This window comes from Piliocolobus tephrosceles, chromosome 14 (genome assembly GCF_002776525.5).
Source record: "Piliocolobus tephrosceles isolate RC106 chromosome 14, ASM277652v3, whole genome shotgun sequence".
Classification (NCBI taxonomy): Eukaryota; Metazoa; Chordata; class Mammalia; order Primates; family Cercopithecidae; genus Piliocolobus; species Piliocolobus tephrosceles.
Window position 1 is genome coordinate 40,300,023 of NC_045447.1, and position 25,302 is coordinate 40,325,324.

Here is a 25,302-nt window from a genome sequence, read left to right on the forward strand (position 1 = left end):
TCTTCCAGACAACCCTAACAACCACAATGTTGGCGTCTGTGGGGAAGCAGTTTCCCAGCTGCAGAGACCCTGCCCCTCCAGCCCTCTCTCTGCCTGCTCCACAGAGGGGAAGCCAAGCAAAGACCCCTGCCTTCCTCTCCCACCTGGGGAGCTCCTGGTTGGCCCGCCCAGCTCCTGACTTCCATGACACAGAAACAGAAAGGGCAGAGAGACGAGGCAGCGCATGGGGAGGAAAGAGACAGAAGGAAACAAAAATTGGGCCCCAGTAGATGGTGGTTTCTTGATGGGGGAAGGTAGGAGGGTGAGAGTGAGATGCTGTGGAACAGCAAGGACAATGGCCTTGAGAACAGGGCCACATTACAACTTTCAGGGGCCCTTCCTCTAGAACAAGCAGACAGATCAAAAAGCATATTTTATGACTATACTGGTATAAAGACAAATACAATCCATGCTAGATTATTACATACTCACTATTATGATATTCATTTTTCCCTTCTGATTTTAAAAGAAATACATAACATTTATGTGGGTTCCTTCCAGTTTCATGGGCCCTAGGCATTGTTCCTCCTGGGTGTGAGGGATAAGTCAGCCCGGCTTGAAAGAAATACATCGAAATGTGTATTCTCTAGGAGTGCCATTCTACTTGATTGAGGATTTTTTAAAAATGTCTTGGTTGATGATACTTCTCAGTTTTCTGCAACAAGCTCAGATAAGAAGGAATAATAAGGCCGGGTGTGGTGGCTCACGCTTGAGGTCAGGAGTTTGAGGTCAGGAGTTTGAGACCAGCCTGACCAAAGTGGTGAAACCCCAGCCCTATCAAAAATACAAAATTAGCCGGGTGTGGTGGTGCATGCCTATAATTCCAGCTACTTTGGAGGCTGAGGCAGGAGAATCACTTGAACCCGGGGTGGAGGTTGCGGTAAGCCGAGATCACGCCATTGCACTCCAGCCTGGGTAACAAGAGTGAAACTGTCTCAAAAAATAAAAATAAAAAAGAAGAAATAATAAACGCAAACAGTGACACAGGGCCTCCTCCAGCTGGCACTCCCAAGCAGCTGCCATGCACTAAATCATTTAGCAGCCTCAACAGCCTAACGAAGCAGGGACTGCTCTCCTGCCCAGTGACAGAGGAGCAGCTGAGCCCAGGCAACCCGTTAACTCTCAAGTGACAAGATGAGTCTGCTCCTCATGCTACCTACACCAGGTAACATGCTGTCTCTCCCGTGGTGGGCGGCTCACGCACCTCTGCAGCAGCGGCTCCAGCCACCCCTCGTGGCACTCACAGTGACAGTCCAGGAAGGTCAGGACATCGCCCCTCGCCGCAGACGCCCCCAGCAGCCGGGCTCGCACCAGGCCCTCTCTTTTGTTGGCGCGGATCAGGCGTACCTTGGGAAGTCCCGAAAGCTCATTGGCCAAGCGCTCCTTCAGGTGCTCTAGGGAGGCAAACAAAGCAACAGGGGTCACCGTGACAATCTTGGAGGAGTGCCTCATCCCAAGCTGGGGCCTTCTGGGCCTCCCTGTCCCAAACAGAAGATGAAACAGACAGGAGCCTCCTTTGCTCTGCCACCTGGGACATCCTCACCTTACCCGGAACCAAGGTTGGAGGTGCTCTGAAGGCCAGGAGGAGGTTGGGGGAGGAATTCCAGAACCACCATTTGCTCCCCATCAAAACACATGCACGTTGAACTGTGCACTTCAAATGGGTGAATTGAATGGTGTGTGAATATATTTCAATAAAGCTGTTACAAAAAATGCTTTACAGTTTTGACTCATGAGCATTTAAAAACCAAAAAACACATGAACCATCTAATTGCAATTTTTATAAAAACAGTAGTTATGCTAATAGAAATTTTCTCAAGAGTACTTTACAGTTTCAGTAGTAGTAACAATAATAATAGCAGCTAAAACTAAAGACGACTTGCTGTGCCAAGTAATACCAAGGCGATTTCTAGATAACCCATCTGATCCTCATAACAATCCTCTGAGGCAGGTACTAGTATTATCCCCATTTCACAGATGAGGGCACTGAGGCTGGGAAGGCTAAGTAACTTGCCCAAGGTCATAGAGTAAGTAAGTTGAAGAGCCATGAGGGGAACCCGGCTCCAAATTCTACAAGCTAACACTACTGCCCAGAGCAGCCACCAGAGTGACAGCCTGTCTATAAATAAATCAATAAATAAAAGCATTCATTGGTTGATTTTTATTTTTTTATTTTTATTTTTTATTTTTTTTTTTGAGACAGGGTCTCACTCTGTCAGCCAGGCTAGAGAGCAGTGGTGCAATCACAGCTCATTGCAGCCTCAACCTTTTGGGCTCAAGTGATCATCCCACCTCAGCCTCCCAAGTAGCTGGGACTACAGGCGTGTGCCACCACACCTAGCTACTTTTTACATTTTTTGTAGAGATAGGGTCTTCCTATGCTTCCCAGGCTGGTCTCAAATTTCTGGGCTCAAGCAATCCTCCCGCCTTGGCCTCCCAAAGCGCTGGGATTATAGGCATGAGCCACCGTGCCCAGCCAATTTTTAAAAAAATCCAAATTATAACCACAAATGAGTTGATGGCAGGAATAAGGCAGGTAACTTTGCAAGCAAAGCTAATTAGCTACAGTACCCAGTGAACCCATGAGTGCAGCGTGGCTGCCCTGCACTCGTGATGGATCTTGTCAGTGTTAATTTTATGTTTGCCTGAATTGTCTCCCTGCATCTGGGAGGGCCTGACACCCTTTCATCAAGCTCACACTGACACTGCAGAAATGGTGGGGGGGGGAGGCAGGGCAGGACCTCCTAACTCATTCCAGGTTAAAGAGGGACATCACGCCTGTTTTCCCAAGTTCCCACAATGACAGGAAGGGAAGCTTGGTCCACACTGCCTCACATTTTTATGAGAGAATTGAGATGTGTCAGAGGAATTCATACTGTATTCCTGCCTGCTGAGGCACTATTTAATCCCATTATGACAAAATAAATAATCTGCTCTTTGCCTTTAGATTAATATATTTGTGAAATGCTGTTTTTTTATTTTGCAACTTTTTAAACATTATAAAAATAGAAATTATCATCTAACAAGAGCTCACTAAATGCCAAGCACCTACCCAGCACATTACCCTCTTCATCTCATTCAACACTCGCAATGATCCTACAAGGTAGAAGCTATTATTATTCCCATTTTATAGAGGCTGAAGCCAAGTTTGAAACTGGTTAGGGTCATTGCTCAAAGTTGTATAGTTGCTAGGGGTTAGCGGGGGATTCAAGCCCATGCAGTGTGGCCCAGAACCAGTGTCTACACAGAGAGATTTAAAATAACCCTGGGGGAAAATGGAAAAATGAAATGTAGATGAGCACCTACTATGTGCCAGCTGCCACATGAGGTTCTGTCCTATACATGATCCCATTTATTCCCCACTATAATTCTCTTGAGATAGGTGTGGACAGACTCATTCACAGGTGAGAAACCGAGGCTCAGAAAAGACAAGCAACTCGCCCAAGGCGCTATAACTGGATCATGGGAAAGCTTGCCTCAGACCCAGGTGCCCTAACCCCAGAACCCAACACCTTCTAGGCTATAGTCAGCACCAAACCCCAGCCTGGCGTACCCCAGCCTGGCTTACACACTGTCACAGACACTGATCCTTGTGCCTTAAACCCATTCTCCCTGTGACCTGTAACTGAGCACACAGCCAGGAGGATAAAGGTCACAGCTCCCAGCCTCCCTTGCAGCTACACGTGGCCAGGCAACCACACTCTGCTCATGGGATGTGTGGAGAACTTCCAAGCAGTGCCCTCGGGAGGAAGGGTGTAGCTCTCCTTCCCCTTTAAGCCTTCTGGTTGAACAGAGTGAGCAGGAGGTGAAAAATCAGCCCGGTCTACGAGGACCAAGGCAGCAGAGCACCCTAGAGAAGGTGGGAACAGGCACAGAAGGAGCTGAGGCCCCATCCACCAAGGAGCCACCACACCCATTCTAGGCTAGCACACCAGATTTGTGATGTGAGAAGTCTATTTTTATCTTGTGTGAGTCACTATTGAGTCTTTGAAAAACAGCCCAATGCACATGCCTATTAGAACACACAGAGGCCAGTTTTGAAGTCAGAGCAAGTGCAATGTCTGAGGCAGCAGATGCCCCATCAGCAGAGATTGCTTCCCTCTGAGACAGGCTGTAGAGACTAAGCCCACAGCTCTACCTGCTGTTACAGCCTTGACACTTGCCCTTGGTTAAGCTTAGCTGCTGTCACTTCAGCTAGACCCCAAGGATTCACGGGCTGATGCTACTCTGTTGGCACTGCCAGTTCCGGCCAAGCCAAGACTCTGCTGCATGTGGGCACCACAGAGGCCCCTCCACCCTTCTTTGCCTCCATCCTCACCCAGCCCCTCCCCTGCCATTGACCATTCCCCACACAGCTGGCTCAGTGAGCTCCTCAGATGGACCTGGACCTTACTGTCCCCAAAGCTCCCCATCAAGCTCACACTTAAGCCTCAACCCTTATGGCGGCCTCCAAGGCCCTACCAGATCTGGCCCTGCCCATCCTGCAACCTCACCTCCTAAATCACCTCCACTGGCCAATGGTTGTCCCAGAAACTGCCCAGAGAATGCCCTCCTCCTTCCAGTTTCCCACACCTGCTGTTTCTGGGCTACTATCTCTGATGTCTTCTTTGGGTGCAGGGGGACACAGGAAGCCCATCCTTACTGGGCCTACTTGAACGCCCCGCTCCTTCCAGTTTCCGAGCCTGCTGTTTCTGGGCTGCTATCCCGAGGTCTTCTTTGGGTGCAGGGGGACACAGGAAGCCCATCCTTACTGGGTCTACTCTAGCCTTCCTGCATCCCACTCTTACCTCCCAGACACTGCCACAGAAGGACAGGCTCTTCCCAGAGCCCTGGCCAGGACTCACCTCTATCACTGTAGTCATCTACAAGGATCACTTCTTCTAGCAGGATATCCGGGGATGTCTCAAGGACACTGTAAACTGTCCGAAGGAGAGTTGACCAGGCTTCATTATAAAATACTATGATAACAGATGTCCTGGGCAAATTATCATAATCATATTTCTTCTCTTTGCACCTGCAAATACAGCGCAACTTCAGGAACAGGATCGAGCCCAGGCTGGCACTGGGGATGGAGTGACAAAGGGGACATCGGTTCATGGTCCCCTGGGGAAGGGGACATAATCCACTGAAAGATCTTCCGGAGCTCCCCTTTTGGCATTAGCGGCCCCAGCAGACTCCAAGAAAGGTCCTAACCATGATACCCACCTAGCTTTTACTGTGTGATACTGTTTTACGCTGTTAAGCAACTTTTGGATTTGAGTAACATATAAACCAGGCAGAATCAGAAGGAAGAGTATTGGTACTTCTTTCTTCCCCATCGCCCTCTTCTCTGTCCACTCTGCCCCGATCTCACTCCCAGACCTCTGCTCAGACTGTTCCCTCTGCCTGGAATGCCCCTTCCTCCCTTCTCTACCTGGCAAGCTCCCAGCTCAGGCCTGTTCTCCTTTGTGAACCACCCGGGACCACCTATCTCGGGCCGTCGTTGTCTCCTCAATGCTCCTCCAGCACCCGGCCCACCTCCATCTCAGCATGCACCACTCGCAGTATTCTGAGTCCTCATGTACCACTGTACCACTCCCTACCTTCTCCCAGCACCCAATACTGTCTAGGCTTAGCAAAGGTGGTGTCCCAAATACATAAACTAGAATTGTGGCTAGGACCTATGAACACTCCAGGAAGGACTCTGCAGAGGACACTGGTTACCTCCCTCAAATCCCCACTGCCACCCAACCCCCCAAGATGTGGTAGTCATGTGGTGGGGTGGGGCTGAGCCCACTCAATGCCAGCAGTGGGCCTGACTGGTAGTGATTAGAACCAATAAGCTCTTTGTTTAGCAATTTGCTGTCACTTTGAACTGAAGGTTCCCTGGTTGACACAGAATTCTATCCTGAGTGACCGATGACAAATTCCCAGTGTCACGGGACTGACTAAGGGGCAGTACCTAGAGACCATCAGTGGGAAGTAGCTGATGGCAAGGTGGGAGAGCAACACCATGGGGATACCAGAAGGGGCAGAGTTTGAATGCTGGGGGCTGGCCAAAGGTTAGACCAAGAGATCAGTTAGATATTCAAGAAGGGCGTGAAATGCCGGAGACCAGCCAGGCTCCCTGGGTTGCTAAGGCAAGGCCTTCCCAGATAAGTTAAATGATAGATCAAAGAGGACAGGAGCAAAGATGCCAAACTAGGCAGGAGGAGGAGGGAAACTGACATCTGCTGTCTACCACATGCCAGCATTGTGCTACCGGGCCCTTTATCAGTCAGTCACCAAAAAGTTCCTGAGCAGCTACTGTGTGCCAGATAGGCCAGGCCCCTGCTCCCATGGAGCTCATCTTCAGGGGACAGTAACAACTAAACAAACAAATCAGGAATTCAGACAGTGATAGTGCTATGGAAAATGGAAAGGAGAGTGATGAAAGAGAACAACTTTGAAACCATGAAAGTGAGAAACAGAGGAGTGCAGAGGGGGAAGGAGAGCAACTATAGGACAGGTAATCTGGGAGGGGCACTTGGAGGAGGTGACATTTAGGATGAGACTGGGATGATGAGCCCCATGAAAAGTTAGGGAAGAGCCCTTAGCATACAAAAGTATTTGTTTTTTCCTCTTTTACTTAACTATTAGAATTTTGTTTTGTTTTGTTTGTTTTTGAGACTGAGTGTCCCTCTGTCGCCCAGGCTGGAGTGCAGTGGCACAATCTCGGCTCACTGCAAGCTCTGCCTCCTGGGTTCACACTATTCTCCCACCCCAGCCTCCCGAGTAGCTGGGACTACAAGTGCCCACCACCACGCCCAGCTAATTTTGTTTTTGTATTGTTAGTAGAGACGGGGTTTCACCGTGTTAGCCAGGATGGTCTTGATCTCCTGACCTCGTGATCTGTCCACCTCGGCCTCCCAAAGTGCTAGGATTACAGGCATGAGCCACCGCGCCTGGCCAGAAATTTTAAAATTAAAAAAGCAGAACAGGGCCGGGCACAATGGCTCACGCCTGTAATCCCAGCACTTTCAGAGCCTGAGGCCAGCAGATCACTTGAGGCCAGGAGTTCGAGACCAGCCTGACCAACATGGCGAAACCCCATCTCTACTAAAAATACAAAAATGAGCCGGGCATGGTGGCACATGCCTGTAATCCCAGTTACTCGGGGGAGCTGAGGCATGAGCATCACTTGAACCCCAGGAGATGGAGCTGGCAGTGAGCCAAGATTGTGCCACTGTACTCTTGATTCATCTATGTCAACACCACTCCCTCTGCCCCAGATTATTTCTAAAGAAAATCCAGCATATTGTAGCATCCAAAAATAGTTCAATATGTGTCTCTAACAGGTAAGGACTCCTTTTAAATACACATAGTAACTTTGTCATACCTTAGAAAATTACTTTTGTGCTCCAGTCTACAGTATTTCAACAAAGTTGAGCAGCACTGGGTTGGAAGACACGACATTCTTTAATGAACCAATAAGAAGAGATACCACCCCACACTCGTCAAAATGACTATTATTAAAAAGTCAAAAAACAACAGATGCTGGCGAAGTTGTGGAGAAAGAGGAAAGCTTTTACACTGCTGGTGGGAGTATAAATTCAACCACTGTGGAAGAGAGTGTGGCGATTCCTCAAAGACTTAGAGGCAGGAATGCCATTTGACCCAGCAATCAGATTACTGGGAACACACCCAGTGGAATATAAATCATTCTACTATAAAGACACATGCACGCATATGTTCATTGCAGTACTATGCACAATAGCAAAGACATGGAATCAACCTAAATGCCCATCAATGAAAGAAAATGTGGTATATATATACCACGGAATGCTACACAGCCATAAAAAGGAATGAGATTATGTCTTTTGCAGGGACATGGATGGAGCTGGAAGCCATCATCCTCAGCAAACTAACGCAGGAACAGAAAACCAAATACCACATGTTCTCACTTAAAAGTGAGAGCTGAATTATGAGAACTCATGGATACATGGAGGGGAACAACACACACTGGGACCTGTCGTTGGGGGTGGGAGGAGGGAGAGCATCAGGAAGAATGGCTAATGCATGCTGGGCTTAATACCTAGGTGATGAGACGGTCTGTACAGCAAACCACCATGGCACATGTTTACCTATGTAACAAACCTGTACATCCTGCACAGGTACCTATAAACTTAAAACTGTGGGGAAGAAAGACAAGTGCTGCCTAGCATAATGGTAAGATGCATTGATTTTTAAGACACATGCTAATTTTAGAAGTGTTGAAATGTGGGAAAAAATGCGCCTCTGAATTGATGACATGTAGTACTTCATTTTACCTTCAAAACCACTTCCTATGTTAGCATTTATTGTTCCCATGTTAAAGGCTAAGAAAGGTGGAGTGACTTGGTCGGTTCACAGAGCACCTGCTAGTGTGTACCGGGCTGAGATCTTTGTGTCGAGGGATCTTGTTGCAAGGTTCTGGCTTGTTCCTTCTACCCAACAGGAGGCTCAGGTGGGCCATCTGAATCTAAAGATCCCTGTATCACATCTCCCCATCTGGCCTTCCCTCCTACCAAGATAAGGACAATTTCTATTCTCCTTCTCAGAGTCCAGGGTCCTCTTCCCTGGAACGAGTTCCAGGCCCCTCTTGCTAATGCCAGGACAGCCTCTACAGCAGTGGCGTTGCTCTGCTGTCACTGGGATGATTTCCCTTCAGCTGTGAACAGGCTTATCTGAGAATCTCTGACGGGGCTGGGGCTGTTCTCGTCAGCTTTATATACTCACCCCTGCTGCATCTGGAGGCCCTGCTCTGGGTGCTTGAGAAAAGGCCAGCCCAGGTTGGAAGCATGAAAGCTGTGGTGTGGTGAAGACACTGGGCATCCCCACCAGCACCTAGCCAGCCAGGAGTCGAATCCCCAGACACCATAGGCTTTCAACTCATGCAAGTAGTTAACTTAGCACTGACCCTGTGGAAGGCTTTGTGCTCCAGAGAAGGGAGTCCGGTCCACATTCAAAGGGAGGAGAATGCAGCTCCATCTCTTGGACAGAGGCTATTGGAGAATTTGTGGATATATTTTCAAACTACCACACATGAAAAGCAGGAGAAACAGTGTATGACTTCCAAGACTACATCATAAAACACTGATGATTCCTCTTTGTTTCCTCAATGGAATGTATCATCCATTCTGGAGAAAGCCGGCTGCCATGCTGTGAGGATACTCAAGCAGCCCTATGGAGAAGTCCATGTGGCAAGTAACTGAGGTTTCCTGCCAACAGCCAGTACAATCTTTCCAGCCACGTGAATGAGCCATTTTGGAATCAGAACCTCCAGCCCCACCCAATTATGCCTTCAGGGGATCAAAATTCCAAGTGACATCTTGGCTGTAATCTCAAGAGAGATTCCAAGTCAGAACCACCCAGTTAAGCTACTCCTAAATTCCTAGTCCATAGAAACTATGTGAAATAACAAGCGTTTATTGCTATTTTAAGCCACTAAATTTTGCGGTAATACATACCATAAAATAAATCACAAGGGAAGTATCTGACAGACCCAAACTGAGACATTTTATAAACCAATGGGCCTTTACTCTTCAAAAATGTCAACGTCATAAGAGACCATGAGAGGCTGAGGAAATGTTCCCGACGGAGTGAGGCTAAAGAGGCACAGCAATGGCCTGATTAAAGTGTTACACCTGATTCTTGCTTAGTTACTGGATTAGGAAGGAAAAATCTTGCTACAAAAGTTGGGACAGCTGGCCGGGCACAGTGGCTCACACCTGTAATCCCAGCACTTCGGGAGGCCAAGGCAGGCGGATCACCTGAGGTCAGGAGTTCGAGACAAGCCTGACCAACATGGTGAAACCCCATCTCTACTAAAAGTACAAAAAAATTAGCTGGGCATGGAGGTGCCTGCCTGTAATCCCAGCTACTCAGGAGGCTGAGGCAGGAGAATCGCTTGAACCCAGGAGGGTTGCAGTGAGCCAAGATCACTCCATTGCACTCCAGACTGGGCAACAGAGTGAGACTTCGTCTTTAAAAAAAAAAAAAAAAAGGTTGGGACAGCTATAGACATCCAATATTGGATAAATATCCTGAACTTGATATTACATCATGGTATCATGAGAGAATGTCCTTGTTCTTTGAAAATACATGCTGAAGTAGAGACAGGTAAAGAACTGTTATTTCTGTAACTTACTCCCAAATGGGTATAATATTAGAGTAGACATACAGAAAGAGAAAAAGTAAGTAAATGGGCCAAAACAATAATGGGTGGATCTAGATGGAAGATTTATAGAAGTTTGTTATGCTAGTCTCATAAATTTTCTTCAGGTTTAAATTTTTCCAAATTAAAACTTAAATATAAAAAGAGGAAAAAAAGATCTAATGTTGTGAAGGATACACCCAAACACCAAGTCCATTCTGATCTATAGCTACGTATCTCAATTTTAGTGGCCCTTACAAATGCCCTCCTCAATCTCATTATTTCTCATATCTACCAAAACATCCCCACTCTGGGCCGGGCATTGTGGTTCATGCCTGTAATCCCAGCACTTTGGGAGGCAGAGGTGGGTGGATCATGAGGTCAGGAGTTCAAGACCAGCCTGGCCAACATAGTGAAACCCCGTCTCTACTAAAAATACAAAAATTAGCCAAACGTGGTGGTGGGCGCCTATAGTCTCAGCTACTAGGGAGGCTGAGGCAGGAGAATCGCTTGAACCCGGGAGGCGGAGGTTGCAGTGAGCCGAGATTGTGCCACTGCACTCCAGCTTGGGCAATAAGAGCGAAACTGCGTCTCAAAAAAAAAAACAAAACAAAAAAACAAAAAACAAACAAAAAAACATCCTCCCTCCAACAAATACATGTTATAGCAAATGGTGAACATATGTGTGTGTATTATAAAAATATTAATAACTATGTCTTGATTATTAAGCCCCTGAGTACTAGACAGGATGCAAAGAAAAGCTAGATTGTGTTGAGTTGTAGCCCACCAGGAGCCTCAGAAAGAATTAACTGTGAGGCAGGGCACGGTGGCTCACACTCATAATCCCAGTATTTTGAGAGGCCAAGGCGGGAGGATCGCTTGAGCCCAGGAGTTGGAAATCAGCCTGGGCAACATGGCAAAAACAGGTCTCCACGAAAAATACAAAAATTAGCTGGACATGGTGGCACACACCTGTAGTCCCAGCTACTCAGGAGGCTGAGGTGGAAGGATGGTTTGAGCCAGGGAGGCGGGGGTGGCAGTGAGCTGAGACGGCGCCATTGCACTCCAGCCTGGGTGACACAGTCAGATCCTGTCTCAAAAAAAAAAAAAAAACCCCGAAAAGAAATTGCTCACACTACATGAAAAACAAAAGTGTTTTTGTGAATAAAGATTTTTTTCTTAAGATGCTGCTAAAATTTTGTTTCAAACATGCACAAGTTCAAGAGAAATAAGTGATAATAAGGATGGTGAAGTGAAGTTTTCAAAGTGAAGTGCATTCAATGTAAAGAACTATCCTTTAGTCTGAAATCACATCTCTACTATTTTGGATGAAAATTTATTTCTTCTCTGCTTGACAAAACAGAGTTGGAACTATATGTCAGCCCTGCTTTTTTTTTATGTGTTTCCACTAAAACCAATGGCCTATGGCCACCATTCTGGAATATCTAGGTGGGCTCTTTATTTGTGTTATCTAAATCACAAGAAGGCTGGGTGGCAATTTTTCAATTAATATTCAGAGCTTTAAAATGTTCCTCTTTTCTCTGATCTCATATCACTATACATAAACATTTCTTGCCTAAGTAAATAATCAGAATACCCTGAAGGAGGCTTGTTCTAAAATTTTTTCTTTGTAACATTATTTATAATAGCAAAAAGTTGTAAACAATTTCAATGTCCAACAAGAAGAAAATATAGTAGAGTATGGCTGCATGAGGAAATCACAGCCATGTATTTTCAGCACGCCTTGTACTTTACCTGGTAATAACTGCACCCTTTGTTGAGTGCTTACTACATGAGAGGCACCATGTAAAACAACAAAATAACTTTTTTAGAGAATATTTAATGATAAAGGAAAATGGTCACACTATAATGTTAAATCAAAAAGGCAGGGTAGAAATCTACAAATAGCCAGTTCAAGAAACAACCACGTGTATGTGTGAGTGTGTTCACACATGAACAATAAACAATAGAAAGAAATATGCCAAAATGTTATCAATGGTGATCTCTAAGAAGTGAGATTAATACTGATTCTTATTTAATTTTTTATATTTTTGTGCATTCTAACATTGTCCTACAGTGAACAACTATAATTTTCATAATCACAAAGAAATATCATTTTTTAAAGATTAAAGATTAGATCGTATTTCTTTTTTTTTTATTTTTTATTTTTTATTATACTTTAAGTTCTAGGGTACATGTGCATAACGTGCAGGTTACATATGTATACATGTGCCATGTTGGTGTGCTGCACCCATCAACTCGTCAGCACCCATCAATTCATCATTTATATCAGGTATAACTCCCCAATGCAATCCCTCCCCCCTCCCCCCTCCCCATGATAGGCCCCAGTGTGTGATGTTCCCCTTCCCGAGTCCAAGTGAGCTCATTGTTCAGTTCCCACCTATGAGTGAGAACATGCGGTGTTTGGTTTTCTCTTCTTGTGATAGTTTGCTAAGAATGATGGTTTCCAGCTGCATCCATGTCCCTACAAAGGACGCAAACTCATCCTTTTTTATGGCTGCATAGTATTCCATGGTGTATATGTGCCACATTTTCTTAATCCAGTCTGTCACTGATGGACATTTGGGTTGATTCCAAGTCTTTGCTATTGTGAATAGTGCTGCAATAAACATACGTGTGCATGTGTCTTTGTAGTAGCATAATTTATAATCCTTTGGGTATATACCCAGTAGTGGGATGGCTGGGTCATATGGTACATCTAGTTCTAGATCCTTGAGGAATTGCCATACTGTTTTCCATAATGGTTGAACTAGTTTACAATCCCACCAACAGTGTAAAAGTGTTCCTATTTCTCCACATCCTCTCCAACACCTGTTGTTTCCTGATTTTTTAATGATTGCCATTCTAACTGGTGTGAGATGGTATCTCATTGTGGTTTTGATTTGCATTTCTCTGATGGCCAGTGATGATGAGCATTTTTTCATGTGTCTGTTGGCTGTATGAATGTCTTCTTTTGAGAAATGTCTGTTCATATCCTTTCCCCACTTTTGGATGGGGTTGTTTGTTTTTTTCTTGTATATTTGTTTGAGTTCTTTGTAGATTCTGGAAATGAGCCCTTTGTCAGATGAGTAGATTGCAAAAATTTTCTCCCATTCTGTAGGTTGCCTGTTCACTCTGATGGTAGTTTCTTTTGCTGTGCAGAAGCTCTTTAGTTTAATGAGATCCCATTTGTCAATTTTGGCTTTTGCTGCCGTTGCTTTTGGTGTTTTAGACATGAAGTCCTTGCCCATGCCTATGTCCTGAATGGTACTACCTAGATTTTCTTCTAGGGTTTTTATGGTATTAGGTCTAACATTTAAGTCTCTAATCCATCTTGAATTAATCTTCGTATAAGGAGTAAGGAAAGGATCCAGTTTCAGCTTTCTACTTATGGCTAGCCAATTTTCCCAGCACCATTTATTAAATAGGGAATCCTTTCCCCATTTCTTGTTTTTGTCAGGTTTGTCAAATATCAGATGGTTGTAGATGTGTGGCATTATTTCTGAAGGCTCCGTTCTGTTCCATTGGTCTATATCTCTGTTTTGGTACCAGTACCATGCTGTTTTGGTTACTGTAGCCTTGTAGTATAGTTTGAAGTCAGGTAGCGTGACGCCTCCGGCTTTGTCCTTTTGACTTAGGATTGTCTTGGCAATACGGGCTCTTTTTTGGTTCCATATGAACTTTAAAGCAGTTTTTTCCAATTCGGTGAAGAAACTCATTGGTAGCTTGATGGGGATGGCATTGAATCTATAAATTACCTTGGGCAGTATGGCCATTTTCACAATATTGATTCTGCCTATCCATGAGCATGGTATGTTCTTCCATTTGTTTGTGTCCTCTTTGATTTCACTGAGCAGTGGTTTGTAGTTCTCCTTGAAGAGGTCCTTTACAAGCCTTGTAAGTTGGATTCCTAGGTATTTTATTCTCTTTGAAGCAATTGTGAATGGAAGTTCATTCCTGATTTGGCTCTCTGCTTGTCTGTTACTGGTGTATAAGAATGCTTGTGATTTTTGCACATTAATTTTGTATCCTGAGACTTTGCTGAAGTTGCTTATCAGCTTAAGAAGATTTTGGGCTGAGACGATGGGGTTTTCTAAATACACAATCATGTCATCTGCAAACAGGGACAATTTGACTTCCTCTTTTCCTAACTGAATACCCTTGATTTCTTTCTCTTGCCTGATTGCCCTAGCCAGAACTTCCAACACTATGTTGAATAGGAGTGGTGAGAGAGGGCATCCCTGTCTTGTGCCAGTTTTCAAAGGGAACTTTTCCAGTTTTTGCCCATTCAGTATGATATTAGCTGTAGATCGTATTTCTTTAGCTCCTCATAGCAAATGCCTTCATTGATCAATAATTTAATACTCTACCCTTTCTCATTTTCTTGTCCTGGTATAGTTTGTTTCTTTTTTGAAAACATCTCCTAAAGGCATTCTGTTTTATGAGGTTCAATACCCAATGTTCCTTGACTTACGGTGGGGTTACATCCCAATAAACTCATCATAAGTTGAAAACATTCCAAGTAGAAAATGCATTTAATACACCTAACCTACTGAACATCACAGCTTAGCCTAGCCTATCTTAAATGTGCTCAGAACACTTCCGTTAGTCTACAGTTGGGCAAAATCATCTAACACAAACCTACTGTATAATAAAGTGTTGGACATCTCATATAATTTATCAAATATGTACCAAAAGTGAAAACCAGAATGGTTGCATGGGTACTATGATAGAGTTGAAAAATTTTAAGTCAAACCATCTTAAATCGGAGATTGTCTGTATATCTTTTTGAAATGTCTCTAAGTTTGCTTCCAGAAAAAAACACTTTCTCCTTTTCCTGACTGATAAAAACCTGTGCATCCTTTGATCATACAAAGACAGCTAAGGATCACTTTAGAGTTCTACTTCTGCCTTAAGGACAAAAGGAAGCTCAGAACTGGATTTAATGCCACATCACAGCACACAATCATTTCCCTTCGTTTCTGGTATATTACATGTGCGTTGTAAGGGTAGAGACTGAGTTGTGTTTGTCTCTGTATTTTCAGCATGCCTTGTTCTTTACCTGGTAATAACAGTACCATTTGTTGAGTGCTTACTATAGGAGAGGCACCATATAAGCATTTTATACACATTACCTCATGTAGCCTTCATAACAACCCTAATGGGTAGGGACTACAACAATCTCTGCTAGTAGAATATTTATTTATGTATTATATGGATATGAATGAATTAATGGATGCAGTTAATGTCTCTTGAACTTCATTTTTTTTTTTGCCCAGGCTGGAGTGCAGTGAGGGGATCTTGGCTCACTGCCACCTCTGCCTCCCGGGTTCAAGCAATTCTCCTGCCTCAGCCTCCCAGGTAGCTGGGATTACAGGCGCCCACCACCATGCCTGGCTAATTTTTGTATTTTTAGGGGAGACAGGGTTTCACCATGTTGGCCAGGCTGGGCTTGGACTCCTCACCTCAAGTGATCTGCCCTCCTCGGCCTCCCAAAGTTCTGGGATTACAGGTATAACCAAATGTGCCTGGCCCCTCCTGATCTTCTTTTATCTTTATATTAAGGTTACCACATAAATGTCTTTTAAAAAAAAAATCAACTCATATCCTCCGTAGAACAGGCCAAGGAAATCATAATATACATTTTTGTGTCTTACCTGCCTAGAATCCTTTCTCCTTTCTTTACTGTTCTGCACCTTGATTTCTCTTTCAAGAGCCAATTTTCCAACTGTCAGTCTATGTGGTTTGTGGAGGGCTGAACATACATAAGCACATGCATATACACAAACAGACACACACCCCTACCCCTGGAAAGGTTACATGCCTCAGGCCTGACCAATTAATAATTTCCTGATGACATCATTTGAGTCCCTAAATCCAGGGCCAAGAATAACCTGAACCGAGTTCTCATCCCAGACTTTTCTGTAATAGAACCCAATATATTTTCTTTTATATTTAAGTCAGTTTGCATTGGGTTTTCAGTCACTTTCAACCAAAAGAATCCTGACTAGTATAGAAAATAATTATTTCTAAAAAGTGAATATAGGACTTCTACTTTCGGCAACATGGAAGACTAAGATGTCTAGGGAAACCCTCCTGGTGTATACACCCAAAAAGGTCTTTATAAAAAGTTTTTAAAAAATCTTTTGGCTGGGTGCTGTGGCTCACACCTGTAATCCCAGCACTTTGAGAGGCCAAGGCGGGAGATCACCTAACGTCAGGAGTTCGAGACCAACCTGGCCAACATGGTGAAACCCCATTTCTACTAAAAACACAAAAATTAGCAGAGCGTGGTGGCAGGCGCCTGTAATCCCAGCTACTAGGGAGGCTGAGGCAGGAGAATCACTTGAACCCAGGAGGTGGAGGTTGCAGTGAGCTGAGATTGCGCCACTGCACTCCAGCCTGGGCAACAACAGCAAAACTCCATCTCAAAAAAAAAAAATCTTTTAAACGCATGGCTTAGCTGACAGGAAAGTAAAAGAAGTCTTCATCATGCAGGAACAACAAGAAAATACTAATCTAGATAACATAATTACCAGACATAGAGTATAAAATAAGTATGCCTAATATGCTTAAATAAAAGAAGACCTCAAATGAATGACAAAGAAAGAAGAATGACAGAGAGATCTGGGTCACTGTAGACATCTCATAGCAATGGTGCAAACCAGATGACAAGGGAATAACACCTTCAAATGTCAAACTACCAACATAGAATTATATACCCAGCAAAACTTTCATGAACAAGAGCAAAATAAAAACAGTTTCAGATAAAGAAAACAGGAATCACAGTAGACCTCTCTACAGCAGTTAATACATGATGTATTTCAAGAAGAAGAAGAATCCCAGAAAGGTCTCTGACTCAGGAAAGAATAGTGAGCAAAGAAAATGGTAAACTTGTGGATAAATCTGAACAAATAAATACTGCCTTTTTAGCTATCCTAATTTGTCGGTTTAAAAGCAAGACAGAATTAAAATACTGGAGCAAAATGGCATACAAATTAGGAGAGAAGATGATCAATACTAAAGCATTCTATGGTCCATAGTTAATGATTAATTTTAGACTTTGTTGAGTTAAACACGTACTTTAAAATTTACCACTAGGGTTAGAAATAGATAATATAACTGCTAAATTAGTAGAGAGGAAAAAAATGGAATGAGAAGGAGGGGAAACGCCTCTATCAACTCAAAAAGCAGTAGGAAAAAAGAGGAAGAAAACACCAAAAAAAGCGTAACAAATGAAAACATTAAATAAGATGGCACTATCAAATCCAAAAGTATCAGTAAGCACAATAAATGTAAGTGGATATAACTATCTAGTTAAAAGTCAATGATTGTCAATCTGGATTTTTCTTTTTACATGCAGTCTTGTTCTGTTGCCCAGTCTGGAGTACAGTGGTGCAATCTTGGCTCACTACAACCTCTGGCCTCCTGGGTTCAAGCAATTATGCCTCAGCCTCCCAAGTAGCTGGGATTACAGACACCCACCACCATGCCTACCTAATTTTTGTATTTTTAGTACAGACAGGTCTTCACCATGTTGGCCAGGCTAATCTTGAACTCCTGACCTCAAGTGATCCACCTACCTTGGCCTTCCAAAGTGCTGAGATTATAGGTGTGAGCTACCGTGGCTGGCCTTAAAGACAACACAAAATTTAGCTATATACTATTCAAAGACACACCAAAAACATATGGACACAGAATGAGTGAAAGAAAAAGGTATCAGGAAAATACTAACCAAAATTGAACATGTTCTGTGGATTTGAAGTACTGAAGTACTGACTCAAGAAAGAATGCCACTCTGATGTTCTCAAGATCGATCTAATAAGAAATCCATAAAATTTCCACAACTATGTTGGAGAAACAAAAGTCTAATGTCCTACTCCCTCCTGCAACCCTAGCAAGACATACTTTTGCTGAATTACCTGTTTAGAACCACTACGAGGCTGGGCACAGTGGCTCACGCCTGTAATCCCAGCACTTTGGGAGGCCAACACGGGCAGATCACCTGAGGTCAGGGGTTTGAGACCAGCCTGGCCAACACGGTGAAACCCCGTCTCTACTAAAAGTACAAAAATTAGCCAGGTGTGGTGGTGCTTGCCTATAATCCCAGCTACTTAGGAGGCTCAGGCAGGAGAATGTCTTGAACCCAGGATGGGGAGGTTGCAGTGAGCCAAGATTGTACCATTGTACTCCAGCCTGGGCAACACAGCAAGACTCCATCTCAAAAAAAAAAAAAAAAGAACTACTTCGAGACTCTTTGCCATCCCAGCACCCAAATCCTGACCCCTGAACTCAGATACACATTTGCAATTATAGTATTAACAAGTCTAAAACCAGAGCAAGTCAAGAAATACAAACACCATGCTTTCCTTGACCAACGGTTCACAGTTCTTCTGCCCTGGTAGAGAATGGCTGGTGTTCACATGTATGGTATCCCCATAGATATACCTGGAGAAATGTCCAGCCCTGAGGGCACTGTCTGTTACTCCACTCTTTCTCTTCTGCTAAATATTAGAATGCAAATGAGAATGATGTTACAGTGATCATCTCGAGTTCCCCATATCCTATGAAAACTAAAACTTTCTGCAAATTTCAGTACAACATTATTAACAACCATTTCCTTGTTACACACCACTCAACTATGATGTCATCACTGGCTTGAACTATATTTGACCTGTTATTAATCCTTACTTTGTCTAGTTCTGGTATTCTCCACGCCCTCGAAAGCACTCACCCTAAATCTTCTGACTCAGAAATCCACAGGCTCTAGGCCAGTAGCTTTCACCCGTGGTTGCATATCAGATTCAGCCTAGGTCCTAGCCACAGAGATTCTGATTTCATTGTTCTGGGGAAAATTCCTGGCATCAATATATTTTTTAAAGTTCCCCAGGGCCACACACCCAGCTATCTGTCTCCCCACTTTGATCTGCTATCATCTCAGAGTAAAAATTCCCCTTCTTTGCTGAGATGCTAGTCATACTATACTACTATGCTTACTTACTATACTACCTATACTTACTATACTTATTTATATTAATATTAATACTATGTTACCATGCAAGGAAGGATTCCTAGTCATCATGAGCCTCCTTCTCCTCAATTCAGTGCTGTAACTAACAAAACTATACTCGAATCCATTGACATGTAAATTATTAGAGTCATAGAGGGGCCTAGGTCTATACTGGGTCTCACAGAATTAGGACCAGCACTCTGAAATGTCTTTTTAGTGGTCTGGCCTTCTTCAAGAAGGCAGACACAGTGCCACACCCTTCTGACACCAGGAAGAGCCAAACCAAATGGTCCCTTAGTCATTCCCCACTCCTTTCCTTTGGTAAAAGGCACTGCAGAGTAAAGACTTTCATTAAAAAGTCTAGGAAGCATAGCAAAATGTTAACAGTGGTTCTCCTTGAGTGGTAGGTTTATTGATTTTTATTTTTTTCCTTTTCTGTTTCTCTGTGTATGCCAACATTTCTAGAATGAATATGCATTGCTTTTATAATTAAAATAAACATAGAAATAATTGTACCACCCAAAAAGGGGAGAATGAGTAAAAGATCTGGACTGTAGCTCTGTGTGACCTGGGTGTGTTCCTCTCTGGTTAGACTAGATGCTCCCTCAGGGCCCTCCTTCCTGCAACATTCAGGGACCCTCATTATCCCTCTGTTTATTAGACTCACAGGGAACCCCATACCCACACTGTGAACTCATGATCTGCCATTCAGGTTTCTCAGGCAAAATCTCAAGACCCTGATTAGCTCCTGGATGAACTGTAATAAAAGTGAGATGCCACAAAAGACCCTGACCCTACTAACCACTCTGAAGTTACACTACATCTCAAAGCCTGGCCCAACAGAGACCCACACAGCTCAGGTTCACCTTTCTCTCTGGCCGGGTAAGAATAACCCAACAGGCCTTGCTGCAGGAATTAGAAGCAGGAGGCATTCACACTCCTTATCATGCTGGGTTTGGCTTAACTTCCAGGGTCAATGCAACAGCAGGATCTACAAGCAAATCCTGGGAGGACATAGGGCAGCTGCGTCACCATGGAGACAGGTGACCATAAGCCCCACAGGTTGTCTGCAGTGTTTCAAAGAGATATTCACAACCTGGGACAATAAAGGAAGTTGGATCCAGGAAAGAAAAACTACAACCAATCCCTGGATGACTCTCAAAAGTAACCTCCTGAGTACATTCTTGGCAACAGGGAAAGGTGAAAAAACTAAGATTTAAGCATACAGTGTGCTCCCAGGTACTGGTGCTTTATTAATTCCTAAGTTGTGTTCTTTCCACTCACTTTTATGTAGAACGCATGGAGACTCACTTTTATGAGTTTCCTAGTTTGCAAACGGGGGGAAACCAAGGCTCTGAGAGGCTAAGTAGCTTGCCGGAGATCACAGAAGTGACAAGCAAAAGAGCCAGGATTTTATCCCCCCTGGGCTGGATTTAACCTGAAGCTGGGTATAACCTGAAAGCTTTCCCTCCACCTTGCCTCAGTGGGCACCCTCTGGGTTTTGAGGAGCTAAGCATGCGTTAGGCTGGTGAGTGGAGGAACTACTATCAATCCCAACAAAGTTTTACTCAAAAAGACTAACAGTGAAAAATGCCTCAGGCAGAAGCATGAGGCTAGGCATGAGGAGATCCCCAAAACAGGGAGGATAGTGGAAACAGTGCGGCAGAGGTGGGGCATCCTCATTCCATCATTCATGGTTTCTCTGGCCAAGGTACCATGGAGCAGGCCCCCAAAATCCTGAGATCAGCATGGTGCCAAGTGGGCCTGGAGTCCCTCCAGACCAGTCCTACCACATTTCAGCTGAGGGGCCTTGGGTGGGTCACCTATCCTTTCTGAACCTATTTCCACACTTGTAAAGCAGGAATGTCTTGGAGGGGAGAGGAGTGGCAGGTGCCTGGTGCACACAGCAGGCTGCCTCCACCAGCTCCGATGGGAACCCCCTCTCTGAGCCCTCTTTTCCTCAAAGTCTGTAAGGAGGAGGCTCAAAAAAGGACTTGGAAGATCCCTGACACCTCGAAGAAAAAGTAAGAGCCCAGGAGGCTCAAGGGCAAAGGTAGAAGCAGCCGCCAGTCCTTCCTCCTGCTGCCAGCGTGTGCCCTGGATCCTCACCTAGGCAGGGGCACAACCTGCCCAGCCAGGAGCTCCAACAGGAACTAGGCCTCTGACCATGCTGGCTCCAGTCCAGCACCACCCACATGAGTGAGCTGGGGTGGATTACGGCCAGAAGAAGCCCTTCCCACCCCGTGCCCTTTCCCGCCTTCCTCCACCCAAAGCTCAGAAAGCCAATGCCCAGGGAGAGTGCAAGGAGGCTTTCTAGCGCTGAGGGGCCTTCCAGCCACCTTCCGCCTCACCTGTCCGGGGCTCCCTCGCATACTGTTTGTCCCTTAGGCCCTGGGACACACAGATGAATGAATGGAGCCGGTCCCCGCCCGGAGGAGTTGTCAGTTTCGCGGAGGCACTGCGAGCCGGGTAGAGCGGGGTTGTCCTGTGGGTGCTGGGGGGTCCTCGCCTTAAACCTGTCTGCTTAGCCCTGATCCCCACCTTTTCAGGGAGGTGATAACTTCTTAAGGAGAAGGGAGCTAAGAGATCACTTAGTAACAGACTTGCCAATTTCTGGGATTTTTTTTTTTTTCTACTTTCGTCTTTTTTACTTTCTTGCCTCCCCGCCCCCATATGAGCTCTTACTCTATCTTCTTCGGAGAGACTCAGGAAGACGCGCCATCCTGGAGACCCCAGCTCCCCGCCCTGCCACTGCTCTGATGGAGAAACTGAGGCCCGGGTCTCTGAGGGCGGGCTTCCTCCCCCGAGATGTGCACTCACAGCGGGTTCCAGCGCTCGGGCAGGCGGCGGTGCAGTGAGATGCGGTCGCTGAGGTAGATGTTAATCTGGTGCAGCCGCACGCTCTCCTCCTGCAGCCGCAGCTCCTCGCCCTGCAGCTGCAGCCGCACCGCCTCGCCCCGCGCGCCCAGCGCGTTCGCGGGCACCGGCGGCCGCGGCAGGACTGGCTCTCGCCGCCCGAGGCGAGGGGTGCGCGGGGGTCCCGGATCCACAGCCCTGGCCCCGGCCCCGCGCCGCGTCCGCAGCACCGAGCCCAGCCAGGCCAACGCCAGCAGCGCCAGCAGCACCAATAGCGCCTCGCGGCCGCGCCGCAGTCCCCGCGGGCAGCGCCGCCGCGCCGTGCGCCCCCACATGCGCCCGCCTATAGCGGCCAGCGCTCAGCGCGCCCCAAGGCGGCTGCGGAGGCCGGGACCCGGATCCCGGAACCGCCGCGCCGCCCCGCCCCCGGCCCGCCCCACCTGCGCGCCGCCCCCTTTTCGTCCCGGCGCCCGCCAGCCGGAGCGCAGCCCCGGGGGTGGCTCATTTCAGCTGGGTCCTCACGTGGGCTGGCTGAGACTTGCATCTTCCTTCTTGGGCTATGGTGCATTATTAAGGAGATAGTGGTGGTAAAACCCTTAGCACCTGGCATATTGTAGGCGCTCAGTAAATGTTGGCTGAATGCACCCTGCAGGGTGCTATGAATTCTACTGCCATTATCTCATCTGATTTTTACACAGTCCAATAAAACAACCATGAACTAAGATTATGAGCTCCCTTTTACAGATGAGGAGATGGAGGTGCGATGAGATCAACAGACACCACGCTGCCCCACTGACTCCTGCAGGCCCAGCCTCTGCCATACTCTGGAGTCCTTGAATAGCAAACCCTCGCCTGGCTCCCCTCGTGATAGCTCTGTGACCTCTGAGGCTAGGTGCAAAAGGCCATGAAGGCTGTACATGATAGTTCACACCTGTAATCCCAGGCCGAGGTAAGAAGATCACTTGAAGCCAGGAGCTTGAAACTAGACTGGTCAACACAGCAAGACTCCCATCTCTACAGAAAAATTTCATAATTAGCCAGACATGGTGGCACGTGCCTATAGTGCCAGCTACTCAGGCGGCTAAAGCAAGAGGATTGTGTGAGCCCAGGAACTGGAGGTTACTGTGAACTATGCGCCACTGTGCTGCAGCCTGGGTGACAGAGCGAGATCCTGTTTCTGTTAAACAACAACCAAAAAAGGCCATGAAGCTGCTGCCTTGTTCATGAGATCACTGCTGTGGGAACCTTGAGCTGCCAGGGGCAAAGTAAGCCTAGTGGAGTAAACAAATATTAAAAAGATAATTAGAACTGTGTTAAGTGTTTTGAAGAAGAATTATAGGGCACTAAAAGGGCTTAGAATAGTAGAACTTGATCTAGTTTGGGGGGTCTGGAAAGCTTCTCTGATGAAGTAATGTTTATACAGATATCTGAATGCAAAAGTGATAGCAGAGATTTCAAATCATATCTTAAATTAATCTGGAACTCCCTCTGCTGGTGTCTAGCTCAGGGAAAAGAATCGTTCTACATCCCCTGTAGAAGGATAGAGTGTAAGCTGTATTTTTGTTGTTGTTTGTTTTACCATGGGAAGTTGGTCCAAAGCTTTTTATCAAATATTCTCAAGGAGACCAGGAGCCCAGAAAGTTTAAAAAGCACAAATCTGGTCCAATTCTCTCGTTTGACAAATGCGAAGTCTGAGATACAGGGTGGGGAGAGGACCTTGAACTTGGCGGCTTAGGTAGAAGTAGAATCTAACTTGCTGTTGTCTTCACACAGCCTCTGGCTACTGGTATCCCCAGAGGAAATCTCCCTCAGGTTCCAGGAGGGGGATGGGTTTTTGGATGAACCCTGCAAAGCAACTCCCACTCAGGACAACCTGCTGCTAATATTAGACTAGAGGGAAGTGGCTCTGCCCACAGTGCTTAGGGCCCCACCTGCTTCCCACGCATAATAGAGTCTGCTGGTTAATGCCAGAAGGCGAATGTGATAGGTTGGCCTGGACCTGAGCCCTTTGGCTTCTGTTCAGACACCCAACACATTTAAGATCTGCGGTCAGATTAGAAAACAGACAAGGATTACAATTCATAATGTCTTGGATCCACTTGCCAAATTGGAATGTTTCTCGATAGAGGTTCAGATGCAGAGAAAAGAGCAATGCAATTAGGCCTTACAAGACATGGGCTCAAGCCCCAGGTAATAGATAAAAGCTGTTGTTTACTGAGCACCCACTGTGTGCTGTAAACTGCTGGACTTTCTTTTTCGTTTACTTTCTCATTTCACCCTAGGATAACCTTGCAAGGTTGACAGATGAGAAAACGTCTAGGCTCAAGAGAAGGGAAGCAACTTACCCAAGGTTACAGAATATGCAAGCGGCAGAGGGAGGATTTGTATCTGGGTCTCCTGACTCCCAGGCGAGGATTTCCCACCACACCACTCGCTGTTGGACAGGCTGCAATGAGATCCAAAGGCAGCTTAGTTTACGGGGTCGGAACACAACCTTGGAGCCCACTTGCCAGAGCTCAACCCAGCCCCATCACCAATTGCAGTGTGACCTCAGGCAAGTTACTTTACTTATCTCGGCTCAATTTGCTTATCTATTAATTGGTGATATAACAATAGCACCACCTGAACAGGGTTGTTGGGAAGATTGAGTGACACAGTCTACACAGTCAGCCTCCTGGGGCACAAAGCAGAGTGGAGAGAGTGTCAGCAGGGCAAATGGAAGATGTCCAGCACCTTACTGCGTGAAGCATGATATTTAGAACAGAAGCATTGGTACCACCTGGGAGCTTGCTGGAACTCTAGCATCTTTTCAACAGAGGTAAAGCCCTTGGGTTTGTTGCTATTTTTAGGGGGCTTATCTGTTCACTAACTGTACCATGTTATGTCATCGGCTGCTCACCAACAAGTAGATTTCTCTAGAAGGCACTTTTAATTTGTCATATTAGCTCTCTTCGTAGGAGTTATTACATTCCTTTTAGAGTTTAATATGATCTATGGTAGATGTGGTATTTCAAATATTAGTGAGGAACATGTGCCTAATTCAAGTAATATTTGGGACAACTTGATAACCATTTGGAAAAAATTCAAATCAAGTCCCATTGGAAAAAATTCAAACCAAGTCCCAACATCACACTTTACATCAAAATAAATTCCAAATGATCTAAAGATGCCACAGTAAATAAGAAAAAAAAGGGAAGGAAGGAAGGAAGGAAGGAAGGAAGGAAGGAAGGAAGGAAGGAAGGAA

At 45.5% G+C, this 25,302-nt stretch overlaps 1 protein-coding gene across 1 annotated transcript in view; it reads right to left on the bottom strand.

Moving 5' to 3' along the window:
* The window catches only part of GALNT12 (polypeptide N-acetylgalactosaminyltransferase 12), a 44,083-nt gene extending 21,627 nt beyond the window's left edge, over positions 1–22,456 (bottom strand). The window contains exons 1-3 of the mRNA XM_023202867.2: positions 22,023–22,456; positions 4,884–5,053; positions 1,244–1,433 (exon numbers count right to left, since the gene is read on the bottom strand). Coding sequence (XP_023058635.2) covers positions 1,244–1,433; positions 4,884–5,053; positions 22,023–22,393 — 731 coding nt within the window. The 5' untranslated portion in view covers positions 22,394–22,456. The remainder of the gene's footprint in view (positions 1–1,243; positions 1,434–4,883; positions 5,054–22,022) is intronic.
* Between the last annotated feature and the right edge of the window lie 2,846 nt (positions 22,457–25,302).